The 13,111-nt window shown below is 38.6% G+C and overlaps 1 protein-coding gene across 3 annotated transcripts in view; it reads right to left on the reverse strand.

The window, feature by feature from the left end:
• Positions 1-13,111, reverse strand: part of CDC42BPB (CDC42 binding protein kinase beta) — a 97,924-nt gene that overhangs the window by 19,736 nt on the left and 65,077 nt on the right. The window contains exons 13-24 of one of the 3 annotated variants that reach the window (XM_075713132.1): positions 12,430-12,672; positions 10,648-10,758; positions 9,943-10,187; positions 9,657-9,762; positions 8,951-9,075; positions 8,061-8,166; positions 6,285-6,433; positions 5,603-5,697; positions 5,436-5,515; positions 2,963-3,052; positions 2,451-2,525; positions 1,920-2,025 (exon numbers count right to left, since the gene is read on the reverse strand). In XM_075713132.1, coding sequence (XP_075569247.1) covers positions 1,920-2,025; positions 2,451-2,525; positions 2,963-3,052; positions 5,436-5,515; positions 5,603-5,697; positions 6,285-6,433; positions 8,061-8,166; positions 8,951-9,075; positions 9,657-9,762; positions 9,943-10,187; positions 10,648-10,758; positions 12,430-12,672 — 1,531 coding nt within the window. Of the gene's footprint in view, positions 1-1,919; positions 2,026-2,450; positions 2,526-2,933; positions 3,053-5,435; positions 5,516-5,602; positions 5,698-6,284; positions 6,434-8,060; positions 8,167-8,950; positions 9,076-9,656; positions 9,763-9,942; positions 10,188-10,647; positions 10,759-12,429; positions 12,673-13,111 lie in introns of all 3 variants that reach the window. The other 2 variants (XM_075713131.1, XM_075713133.1) reach the window with 2 other exon arrangements.

Raw genomic sequence — 13,111 nt, forward strand, 5'->3', positions numbered from 1 at the left:
ACTGAAATACTGTGTGGTGAAAGGGGCATGCTTTTTTTTTCTGATATATATATCAGAGTTCAAATAAGGAGCAAACATCTATACGAATTGTTGCATCCTTTATTACGATTTACATCACTTTGTGCTGCACTGGCAAGGGACAGAGGTCTCGTCTATATACAACTCTAAGAGCACTTCACACAGAAGCAATACACAGAAAAAACTCAGAATATATGCCTCTTCACATGAGACAGACTACAAGAACTGCAGAATGAATTAACATGTTATATCAAGGCATCTGACCCACAGTTTATGGGCCAGACCTTTCCACAGAGATTTTGCCTGGTTTGTCCCAGCCACCCTGTTTCTACCAGTGGGCTTGGGAAGTCAGTGGGAGAGTGGCACGGCACTGTGATCTATCCTGTGCTTCCTCCTAACCATATTCTCAGAAGTGGGCATATGGCAGATACCCTGTGCACATCTAGTCCTGTCATTACGAAGGGTCAAAAGATTTCAGAAAACGTGGAAACAGCCTGCTTCTACTAGAGTCACAGACTGGGCTACAAACCCCTCCTCACGATGCCTGAGGGAACAGCCAGGAGAGAGGGCAGCCCAGAGCAAGCTGCCTGGCTTGTTCTTCGAGCTACAGTCTGCTCCCAGGAGAACGGGGGTTACCAAAGAGCCATGCATGCAAAGCATTGTAGATGCTCCCCAAGACCAGATAATAAATTCAGCTCTTTCAGGAGGCACCATAATTATTTGGGACTGTGCATATCAAGGTACACTGGTTGCAGAATAGGGAAAATCCACAGGATATAGCTGGTTCCACATGCCTCTGGAGGTGCAGCTGTATTTTACCGTAGTCTCCAGCATTAAAGAGAGGAGGAACTGGGAAAAGCAAGTGATTGGGAGTGGAACATGGCAAAGTTTTGTTCTACGTGGAGATGGAGTCATCTCTATTCTTATGTCAATGTGATTCTAGTTTTTTCTGTAGCTATCAAGATCTGGAGCAGGAGAGGCAAACTGGAAAACTAATGATGCAGATCTTAATCAAAATACATGAGAAAAAAAAGAGTGAAGTTGATAGCTACGCTAAGGGAATAAGACCATTTGAAACTTGCAGGAAGAGATGCAAAACAAGAGTTCAGAACTGTCAGCAGCAGGAGACAAAAGGCAGCCCCAGGGCAAGTGCTGGCAGAGCAATAGGTGCTCCTGCGGAAGAACCACCACCAGAAGATCTGCCAGGAAAAAAGCCCTGAAGGGCAGATGAGGCAGTCTGAATATGAACGTGTCAGTGGAGAGGGTGTCACCAGCAAGAACTAAGCTGGGCACAGAAATACGATATGGTTATTTATATTGTAGTGTCTTCAACAGATTTGTGGACTACTTACTGAGTTCATGTGTCTAATCAAGACACAGATAAGTCTTTTCAAATAAAAATACCTCCATACACTCAAACATGGAATTCAATAGTGACACATGCACCAGAGACAGCATTTTAAATAAAACTAATGGACAGCAAGACAGGCTACAGGTCAAAAAACCTAGCAAATGGTCCTCCCAACATACAGGGTTTACGATCGGATAGCACAAAATAGACAGACTCAGATTCATGTTACCAGAGCATTCCTGCAGTCTTCTCCACTACAGAAAGAGAAAACACTCCTGCTTTCTGCACCCACCCCACCCCCCCCCAACTCACGCTATAACAGCACTAATCGTAGCAGAATTAATTAGTGATATGAAAGGGAACCATAAAGGCTTATATTAATTCTTTGACTTTAGAAGTCTGATGATGATGCAAAAGGAAGGAGAACCATTCAGTGGCAGCCACCCCTCTCATTCCCTCCCCAAAGAAATGGTTGCCTTAAAACACATTAGTGTTTTGGGATGATTTTTTCAGGGACTTGCTGAAAATATATAAAGTTTAACTGACTCACCGTCACAGGCATAACCTTGTCGAACTAATCCCACCATAAGAGAGGTGCAATGACTACACTGAGTAGGGCTTGTAAATGACTTGATATTGAGCTGGTGAGCTTTAGGCTGAAAGATACATTCAGGATAAAAAAAAAAAAAAAAAAACAAACCCAAACACTTTTCACTTTCAATATTTATGTAATGCAAGCATCTCCCTTCACCACCCTCCAGTATATCAGAGTGTACATTATGAAACCTTGGCTTCTTTTAAGTAAGTGCAGCTTGTTAAGGTGCTGCAAGACAACAATAACAGTTTTATTTCCAACTGCATAAGACACTCAAACCCAAACCGACAACCAACTATTTTTTATCATCCCTTCTGACAAATCAAAACCCATCAGCTTGCATTTGGAAACATTTGATTAACAACACAGACCTAACAAACACACACATGACAAACCCAAACAGGACAAGAACAAACATGGAGGGCTAATTTATAAATGATATTTTTTCCTTTGTTCTTTAGCATAAGGTTAGCACAGTCCCCCTACCTTTGGTACAGCTAGAGAAATGGATTGAATGGTGGGGGAAGGAGCAGCAGGCATCCTCTGAAGCCGAATTGGTTCCTGAATCACAAAAAACTGTAATTGAGCAAAATGAGGCTTCAAGAATTTGTTTCAAGATTGGGGTGGCAAAGATAATGTCTGATTTTTTTTTTCTTTTTTGAAAATTATGAAAAATTTAATGGTCATAAACATCGCCATTCTGATTCAATAGAAACAGGTTGTGTTTTAAAGCACTCACAGGAAAGCCTGCACACTAACAAACAAGCAGCAATACAGAAAACATATGAAAATGAGGTACATCAACATAGACAGAGCCAGCAAAAAGGTTTCATTTGCAACTGTCCTCAAAGCAGGTGCAATTAACACTGACACATTGCAAATAAGCAACATTCAATCCTGCTTCTTCATAATGAATGCTGCAATATGTATTTATCATGAACAAGACAGAGAGACTTTCTAGTGAATTACTCTTCAGGGTAAAATAACGGCGCTCTTACTTCTTGTTGTTGCTCTGCAGTTACAACTGAAGTAGATGGTGAAACTTCTGACTTGGGGCCTTGCGTTTCCTGCTCACTAATAGAACTGGTCTGCAAAAGCGACAGCAAACACGTTAGATTCGATACCACAGATCTGAAGAAGTTTTCTCATGTCAACAAAATGGAAACAAAATCCAATACTGCTTTCTATACGCAGTACGCATACATCTAACAACTTGCCACTCTGAAAAAGTCCTTTTCTCAAAACAAACCCTGCCACCTGACGGAAAAGCTGTAAAGCTGTAAGTACTGAAATGCAAAACCTCACAGTAGGCAGCGTAAGTGCTGTAACAGCCTTCTCCCAGCAAGGCTGTGTCTAATCTCTTCCATGCAGGTATGGAATGATGTTTGAGAAGTTTGGCAATCATCCATAAAATAGCTTATTTCTCATGGTAGCTTACTACACTAAGATTTTTCTAGCACACAGCAGCCAGCAATTCTGCCACAAGGAAAGTTCTTAAAGTGGTACTACACAATCTTTTAAAAAGTTGTTTAAAAGTTGTTGGCCTCTGTCATTAAAAGAATCATGTCTACTTAATCACATTGTCTTCTATTTCACTAAAATTTAAGACTAGCATCCATTACAAACCTTCTATTAATTTCACACTCACATTAGCAACTACTAATTGCCAGCACAAGGGGGAAGTATGCTACAATTCCAGAGCTAAAGAAGCTGGGTGTGGAAGTAGGATGCCGTATTACTGTACTCTGAGGACATCATGAAAATCATGATTAACAAACATCAGATTAGACTTCACATCAATGATGTAATTAGCACTAAAGGCAACAAGTAATGAATCACTCACTTCCCAGCCAGTTTAGACAGGAAGATGGCTCAAGTTCAGTTAGCTCACTAAATATGTTCAGATATGTTATTTTTTTTTGTTATGAATTGATTGGTAGGGCTGGGCCATTAAAGATCAAATTGCACCATTATGTAATATGAACTATTTAAAAATGCTAAGTGTAATTCAGCTTTAGCCATACAGATAGTCAAAATATAAAATAGTAAGCCTGTAAAGAGGTATTAAAAGAAAACTAAACTAGCTCTATTTAGTGGATTAAGTCATAGAGAAGTTAAGGAAGCAAAATATCTAGTTTTAGAAGGCCATTTTTACTATGACAGTTCACAACAAAATAAGGAGACAAAACTACTAGCAAAAACTTACTTCTTCCCAAAAGGCTAGCAGAGAAGATGTAGACGAAGAAGAAACAGAATCCTTTGTTGTAACAGATATGAGGGATAAAAACGATCACTTATCACCCACAGGAAAACTTCAGATAGAATATTAGTAGGCTAGCTAAATAAAATGTTTTATATGGCCAAATGATATTTATTCAAAATAAATTAACCCAGAGCAGATGACATGGACTATCTTTAAGTACACATAAAAAAAATTGTTAATGGAAGTCATTAAGCACAGTATCAGCAATTTTAATGTCATTAATCAGAAAATGCCACCTGCATTTCCACAGCGACTATATATCTATTGCAGGATCTGTAGAATGGTATCTTGATTAGTTGTGGGTTTGATATTCTACATGTTGCTGTTTTAAGTATATCTGGTACTTTTTAAAGCAATGTTTTAAAATACCAAGGTCGGGGGGGAAGTAGTAGCATATACATTTCAGATACAAAATCTAACCGGACTGATGAGGTTTTAACCTGAGCCCCTTTAGCTCAGCTCCATAAACATACCAGATTATTCTTTCCAGTTCCAGCTCTTGGTTTTATCCTAAACTATGTGTTTTGCAAAAAAAACATCCCAGAAAATATTCACAGATCAAGAGTTCATGAAGTAAGGAAATGTGATTCAATGTTGCATATAACAGCTGCTTCCTCAGGGAATGCACAAACCTTTTTAACTGAAACGCCCACTTGGAGCTGTGATTTGTATGATTAGTTTTCTAAGGATCAGAGGGTGTGTCACAATAAACTTATTACACCAACATCTGTGGGTCCTCTGATTCTCCTTCCAGTTCCTTCTACTCTTAACCACTCCATTAAGATCTGGAGCCAGCAATTTTACATATCTGTTTAAACACTCCTTGAACTGTATGAATACTTTTCCTTGTAGTAATCAGCATCTTCCAACTGTAAAGCATTTAATCCCTTATTTGTAGCAGGATGCACCAGTCTTTCCAAAAACCCCTGAATATATATTATTCAGCCAAATGTTTGAGATTAACCTAAACAAAGAAGCTAGAATGGGAAATAGCTAATGTGAACTTCTGGGAATATTTCCCAAAGGTGCCAGCTTCCCTACAAAATGCCAAGCAATCTGACATCTACTGGACATCCAATTCTGCATCACACTAATTTGGCTAATACGCCAGATCCAAATGTGGCATATAGGGTACAAGCATTACTTTTACATAATAAAAATATAATTCAGCCATCACATTTTTATAGTTACTTTATGTAATAACTCACTCTGAAAGTCAGATCACGTGCAAGAGGAGAGGTGTTGAAATATTCAAAAATGGAATCTTGAAAGTCTGGAAGTTTAAGACCTAAAACCCAAAGCAGAACAGGCTTAGCTAAAAGGCAACATTGCAGGTGGTGTTAGAACTCTGTTAAAACACAGTAACTTTAATTACCTGAATCTGTTCTGTATTTTTCTTCCAGTTTTTTCTTCAAACCTTCCATCTCTTCCAACAGTTCTCTATTTTTTGCTTCCGATTCCTTTAATTTACTAAAGCAACACAATATGATCAAAATGTAATCTGTAATGTCTGAAAGGCAGGAATGCCAGTGCATGGGCTTGTTCATTTCTGGTCCTACATCTCAGAGAAGTGGTGGTGATTTTTTAAATTTTTTTTTGTAAGGCTGATTAATTTTATTTTTCCCCTGAATAGGCACCTCACTACTTGACTAGACAGTGAAAACTGTACTTGAGTCTCCTGCTATCATTGCAGATATCTGCCAAACAAAATTATTCTAATAGTAGTTTGGCTTTTAATTCCCAAGAACATGTCTACTCTCCAGTTAGTCTAAGAAAAGGTACTGAATTTGCTTTGAATTTGCTCTTATGGTTTTTTTTTCCTGAGGTGCCCGAGATCCTATCTTATTACATAGCTGTTCACAGCAGTGAAATGTTTACCTGAAGAAATTTTTACAGTTCTCATTTGACTATGTAAGAAAGGCGTAGTCTGTGGAATGGGATCTTTCTGGCAAAGTCCCATATCCCAGGCACAAGGGGCATTTTTAAGAAAGTTACTATTCTAACCAGCAGTTTAGAGCAGCACGTTAAAACCCAAACAGGACCAAAGCCCTTATTACCTTTCAAAAGATATGTTTGCATCTTTAACTTTTCGTAGCTCTTCTTGAACTAGTTGTTTGGCACGAATTTCTGCATCAAGGGCAGACTGTAATTCCAACCTAGCTGACATGTCCAACTTCTGACTGCGTCGCACTTTCCAAAGTGGATCCTGTTGCAGTAAGTCAGTGAATATTAATATCAACTGTCTAAAGATATTTCTATTCTTGTTCAAAGACATAAAATAGCTTTCACACTGTTTTAGAGAATGCTTTTTTAATTAGTTATGGATGGCATACCTGCTACATGGAAATCAGTCAATAGACAGACTTTGTTACACAAAAATGAAGTAAAGAGCAATTTTTATAATGGCTAAACCACTAACACAGTATGCTTGAAACCAAAATGCTGGATCACTGAGCATGGAAGTCAAACTAAGAGAACCCATTGAAAATGGCTAGTTTTCACTGTCCAATCTAGAAAAGAGTATAAAACTTGCGCAGTGACATACTGGACTTTCAAACATGAGATAAATGTAAATATTTAATGTAAAACACACTAATCTAAAACATACAGAGAGTGGCAAAAACATGAAAAATTGAAATAATCTGGGTCCTGAGATACCCAAGATACCGGTTTCCTAAACAATTCTTACGCTTGCTAAGCAGCACACACAACGCAATTCTGCCATGCTACCCCCAAAAGCTAATTTTCTGAGCTTTGCCAAGCATTTTTCACTGTGGACTACATTTCTGATATTCCCTAATGGATACCTCTCTAGTCACACATGAACTTGCAAATAAGAGTAATGAAATTGAGAGGCCGTTTTTTACGTTGAGAAATAATTGCCTTAGATCAGGTTCTGCTGAAGTTAGAAAACCAGTTGTGATATAAAGAACAGAGAGCATTCTTTATTCTGGCAGTAGCCAAGAAGAAAATGCCAACTGCATGTGATGTGATCTTTCTTCCAATTAAACCTCTCAATATTACAGTTGTCTCCTGATGACGTAGGCAAATGGTAGCTCACAGAAGTCATAACTTTCTCTTATTTTCTCCTATTCATAGGTTTGAAAGGGGTGAGTAACTTCTTATCTGTATAACCAGCAGCGTACGGACTCTTTGCATGGCAGACTGTGCTGACTGGCATTGCTAGGGACGTGGGCTTCCACGCCTAGCCGCAAATGGCTCTCCCTTCCCTTATGCAGGTATGTAGTACCTGCCAAGGCAAGACAGTGTTTTTGTCTCTGAAACCGTACTCCTTCGTGAGGACTCTTCTATTTTGTGGATTTTTGGGAGAATTCATGTTACCACTGTATGGGAAAATTATAGCATAAGGTCTCACTGTTCTGCACGTAAATAAAACTACATGCTCTCGGTGTGTCACTGGTTTGTAACAATATCAACCAGCTAACGCTTGTTCACAAATGAAAACTTAAACTCGTTATCTCACTGTAAAGGCAATTAAAATTATTCACTTGCATCTAACATGGTGAGGTACATTTCTGTACTCCCCTTTAATGGTTTAAGTTATTGTTTCTTCTCTCCTCTGTACTGTTTAAAGCAATTTGTGATGGCAGATATTAATAAGAATCGCCCCCCCGCCTCTATCAAATTCTGATCAGATGACCCAAATGGATTTCACAAGCAATAGCTAAAATCTAGAAAGTAATTAGCAGAGCAGAGGATTTATTAGAAAAGAATTCTGATTATGAACAGATATTGATAAGACAGTAGCTGAAACTATAAAAGTAGCTTCCTAGACGTCCCCAGAACAGCCTGAATGATTGCTATTTTCTTACCAGTGTTCGTGATCCCAGACTGGAACTTCTCAATGATTCTAGTTCTTCTGTCATCTTGGAAGCTAATGCTTGGAGATAGCCACGAGCATCCTTCTCATCGCTTACCCTATTGTACAATTACAAAAAACTTACTTAACAGTTTCATGGCTCATAGCACCAAATACTGTACCACCAAAATAATCAGAGTGTCTGCGCTGGATTTAGGGACCTAGTAGAAATGAACACAGCAGGGAAAACTCTCCCAGCAACAGAAAACTGAATATATCTTAGATTGCCTGCTTTAGATTTTTCTTTTATCTTATTCTCTTGATTGTGGCAGTTGCTAGGGAAACTGAAGTTTCCCTTCTGCCATCAGCAAGAGTTCCGCAGAGATTCACTGTTATTGTTTGTAACATGATCTGCATATTGCTTGCTCAGTTTTTAGAAGGTCTACCTTCAAGTCCTTCTTGTCTTGCATGCTGAAAATACTTGCACACAGCTTGCTAAAACAGCAAACAACAGAGGGAAGAACTGACCTGTGAATTAAGTGCTTGTCTAGTATAGCTGGTGAGGTTCTATGTGTTAACATGGACCTTTTAAATCATGACCATCCTCCTGAATTAATTTATCGAAATATTTCAAATTGGGCGATTTAATGATCACTTTAGAGACTGAAGCAAGTTGACACCAAAACCCTCTCCTTCATACTTAATAGCATCTGACAATTTCACTTGTCATTACTGTGCAGCAGTACCAGAAAGCAGAAGAGAAACAGTTAATCAACACTCAGAAGTACCATGCTTTTGTTGATCCCAGACACAGAGAAAGGGCCTAGCTATACATTAAAAAAGCAAGCCAATCAATATTTTGAAAGTTGAAAGTGGCCATCTGGATCTCTAAACAGCACATACCATTGAATAATTTCTGCAATCTGAGCTTCCCAGTGAGCAACAGACTCCTTCTTTGCTGCTAGGTCTTGGAGCTCATCTTCTAGCTGCCTGTTCTGTGCTGTTAATTTGTCCACAAAGGAGCAAAGCTGAAACAAGAGATAAATTTCACCCATGGCTTATGTCAGCTTCAGGCTTTTTACATATGCATGTGTCTACACACCTACAGAATCTGAACAAGCAAGACCACCCTGGGCTATCTGCAAGTTCTAACACAGACCAAAGAACTGGAAGGGAGGGTTTTTTTGTGGAACTGGAGACTAGCTCCTGAGCATAGAAGACCACACTGCCAGTTAACAAAAAACAAACCAAAACAAAGGAAAAGAAAGAGCGAGTGTAGAGGCCATCGAGAGGAATGAGGTTTAACTGTAAGCCATCAGGAAGGCAGGCAGTCTTTGTAAATGCTTCCCTCTCTGTGTGGCCTTCATGAAGAAATCAGAAGGCGGTGGTACCCTCCGAGTTGTGGGAATCAATCCCACAGAGAGCAGTACTGAGATGCTAAAGTTACTATTTAGCCAGATCTCTGACATTTATATGGTGATAACTACATTTGTTTTATTCAGATATTGCACGAACATTTACAGATCTCATCAACGAGTAGACTACTTCAACATCAGAAAGTAACAAAGTAAGAATTGTTTTGCGTAAAAATGTTTCCTAAAATAATTACCCTCTCATTTTCTGTTGTTAGCTTTTTGTTATCTTCCAAGAGCATAGATTTTTCACGCTCATATTTCTCTTTCATTGTTCCTACTGCTTCTTCCATCTCACTGTGCCTGAGGAGAAGGACAAGAAATAGAAACTCTTATACTGTAACACTGCTGAACCTGTGGACTGGGATTTTCAAACAGGACTAAACAGAGTTAAGGTGATATACCATCCTGCACAGATACCTATGCAATGCAACACACGAAAAAAAGAAATCCATAGTTAATGAATCATGCCTGAAAGCTTACCTCTCTCGCTTTGTTTTCTCTAATTTATCCTTTAATATCATGATCTCTTTCTGCAGTGCAAGCTGATGGCTCTCTGAATCATGTACTTCCTTTTTCACATTTTTTACTTCCAAAACGTGTGATGCTTCCCGTCGGACCAACTCCTCTTCATAAAATAAGATTTTCTTTTCCAGCTCAGACTTAATTTTGGAAAGCTCTTGCTGATGCTCTAGTGTGGCACCTGCTGCACGGCCTCCCTGCTTCAGCTGCAGAAGAAGAGAAACCATCAGGAAGAGACTATGATCTTTATATTTTGGGAAAATTATTTAAACTTAGAATTGTTGAACTGGTGGCACTTTCGAAAAATTTTTATCTGGGCACGGAGTGATTTAAAAGGTGCCTGTCTCCAAGCATGAAGCCTCATAAGTGACTGCTCTGACTACATGACTCTAGTAAGGGGTTCAAATGGGTTGCAGACATAACAAATTTGGATCACATTGGTTTAGTATCTGGTTAGAATTCATAAACTGGACATTTTCAAGACATTAGTGTCCAATGAGATATTAAAGTGCTTCAAGCAAAAAAAAACCCAAATAAACCTGAACAGGTTAGATCAGGCTTCTAGTAATGCTGTAGGTTAAGTCTCCCATAGGTATTGACAGTTGAGTAAGCAAAACTATTGCAGCTCCTGTGTCATGAGTAAAAATCTGTCAAAGAACACGTAACCTTTAGAGCTTCCAGTTCATTTTCCAGTTGCTTGGAGAAGACCTCACTGTGCTCACGAAGCTTGCGCTCTTTTGATGCTTCTGCTACAACTTCTTCAAGTTGGGCTTCCAGCTGCAACGAGAGTAATGTTAAGTCATTTCAACACAAGATACTGCTATCTGTATCATTCATTTCCTCTCCTCCATACAGATGAGCAGCAAGCTTTTCTTTATTTCTATTTTATGTTACACCACTATAACAATCATATCAGAACATCATGATAATTGTTTTGCCTTCATTGACCCAGGCATCCATCTGTCTCATGCAGTAGAACTATTACTATATGACTTTTTGTACTGATATGAACTACACTAAGTATGTGCAGGGATAATTGCACAGCTTCTATTAATGCTAAGAGAAGGACATGGCACTAGGAAGTCATTGCAGCTGTGAAAGAATAAAGTTTCCTACATATTTACAGGTCAGCTCCATGCCTCAGTATCTACTAAGGCATCTTAAAAATCCCAACCTTTGAGCCAAATTATTGCAAAATACTTCAAATATGAACACTGAACACTTTTACCTTGCAATTATAGAGCAAAATAAGCTTGATCATCCATTTATTGACTTCAGAAAGACAATTTAGTGGCAACTAAGGCAACTGTTGCAATTCAAGCAACAGCGGCACAGTTTTAAAAAATGACAGGAAGAGTAAGATTTGCTTTTCTGCATTCAAATTCAACTAGCAAAGTTGGTTTTAAAAGAACTGTATTTAGAATTGCGGGCCAAGATAATGAACTTATAGACTATGTTCTGAATAGAAGATTGATACAGCTGTTAGGAAAGGGAGAACAGAAGAATTTGTAAGAACAAAGACAGGAGACTATAAAGCCCTGCATGGAAATATTTAACTGAATAAGCAACAACACTTGAATGCCTGCTGCACTCTGCTCTAGAGATGAGGTGCCAGAGCCCTACGCATCAAATGTGGTGCCACAGACACCTTTGCCTTTCCCAGTTAACCATTTCTTATTCATGGATCAAAGTCTGAGAAACTTCATCTCTTACTACATTTTCATAGACTGCCCTTCAATTTGCTAGAAGGTTTCTAGCAATGTTTATAAAGGTCTTGAATTTCTCTTCTACATTTCACCCAGAGAATACATAAAATTTGATGATTTTTCAGTAATTAAAACACTCTGGGTTAACCATAATAGCTGTTTCTTATGCCCTCTTCTGGTTATCCACTTCATCTTATGTAAAACTATAAATTGCCTAGAATACTAATTGGAAATTAATTTGCTTAAAGATATTACAGACATTCTCTACAATGACTAACTACAGAGGAAGGAAAACCACCTATTTAGCTTGTATCACTATTCCTCCCCTCCAGCTGAAGAGAAAAATTCAGTTGAAAAATAAATGAAGTCAGAATACTCCAACATTAAGCTTTCTAGGTTTCAAGCTCACTTGTGAGTCAGAGTCTACAGGAATCAAAACACAAGAACTAAGAAGCTGGGCATATAGCAAGAATAGTTTTCTCCAGACTAAAATCAGCCTGAGTACAAACAAAAAAGAAGACTTGGTTCATTTCCTCATACATCAGTAAAACATTTCGAAACAAAATCAAGATCTATTTTGTGAGCTGTAGCAAAGTCATATGAAAGAGTTACCAGGGTAATTTCTTATAAAGAGACAAAGTAAATTACTGTTAACAGTCCTGATTTTTCAATACAATCAAATATGAGATACTGGATAAGCAGCAGCTGAAACATGTTATTGTTTCCTATTTTATCAAGATACCTCTTTTCTGATCTTCTCCGATTTACGGATGTCCTGTCTCATAGCATCAATTTTCTGCATGCTCACTTCCACCTCCTCTTCTTTGTCACGAAGTTGACGGGACAGCTTCTGCTTTTGGGCCCGCAAGTCTCCCATCCTCTCACTGAGCTCAGAGAACTCCTGCACAGCCAGCTTCCTTTGCTGGTGGGCATCCCTCAATTCTTTGGATTGTGCCTTTAATCTCTCTGAGGCTTCTACAAGTTGCTGGTTTAAATAAAAAAAATATAATAATAAGAAAGTCATTTGAACTCCATATATTCTTTCCAAGAAGAAACAAAGTGGACGTACATAAGCATGACTTGAAAGCTCAACCTCCTCACATAACTTTTAAATATTATTTATACTACTTAATTTACACTAAGTTTTTTTTTCTGGGTAAGCAGCTGCAGTAACATACCAAGACAGCAGTTATTCTGCTTCTAGCGAGGCAGCTCTAAGAGTACCTTTGCTGTTCCAGAAGTCTGTCTTATAAATCTGACTACACAAGGGCCACCTCACTTCCAAATAACTTGATTTCAGACTACCACCATGTACCTGTGCAACAGTAATCTTTTTTTAAAGGAATATTTTACCAGACAGCACATTCAGGGGAGCCATCAAATACAGTCTACCAGCACTGAGACGCTGCAGCAAGTCTTGTGAA

The sequence above is a fragment of the Pelecanus crispus genome, chromosome 6 (genome assembly GCF_030463565.1).
Source record: "Pelecanus crispus isolate bPelCri1 chromosome 6, bPelCri1.pri, whole genome shotgun sequence".
Classification (NCBI taxonomy): Eukaryota; Metazoa; Chordata; class Aves; order Pelecaniformes; family Pelecanidae; genus Pelecanus; species Pelecanus crispus.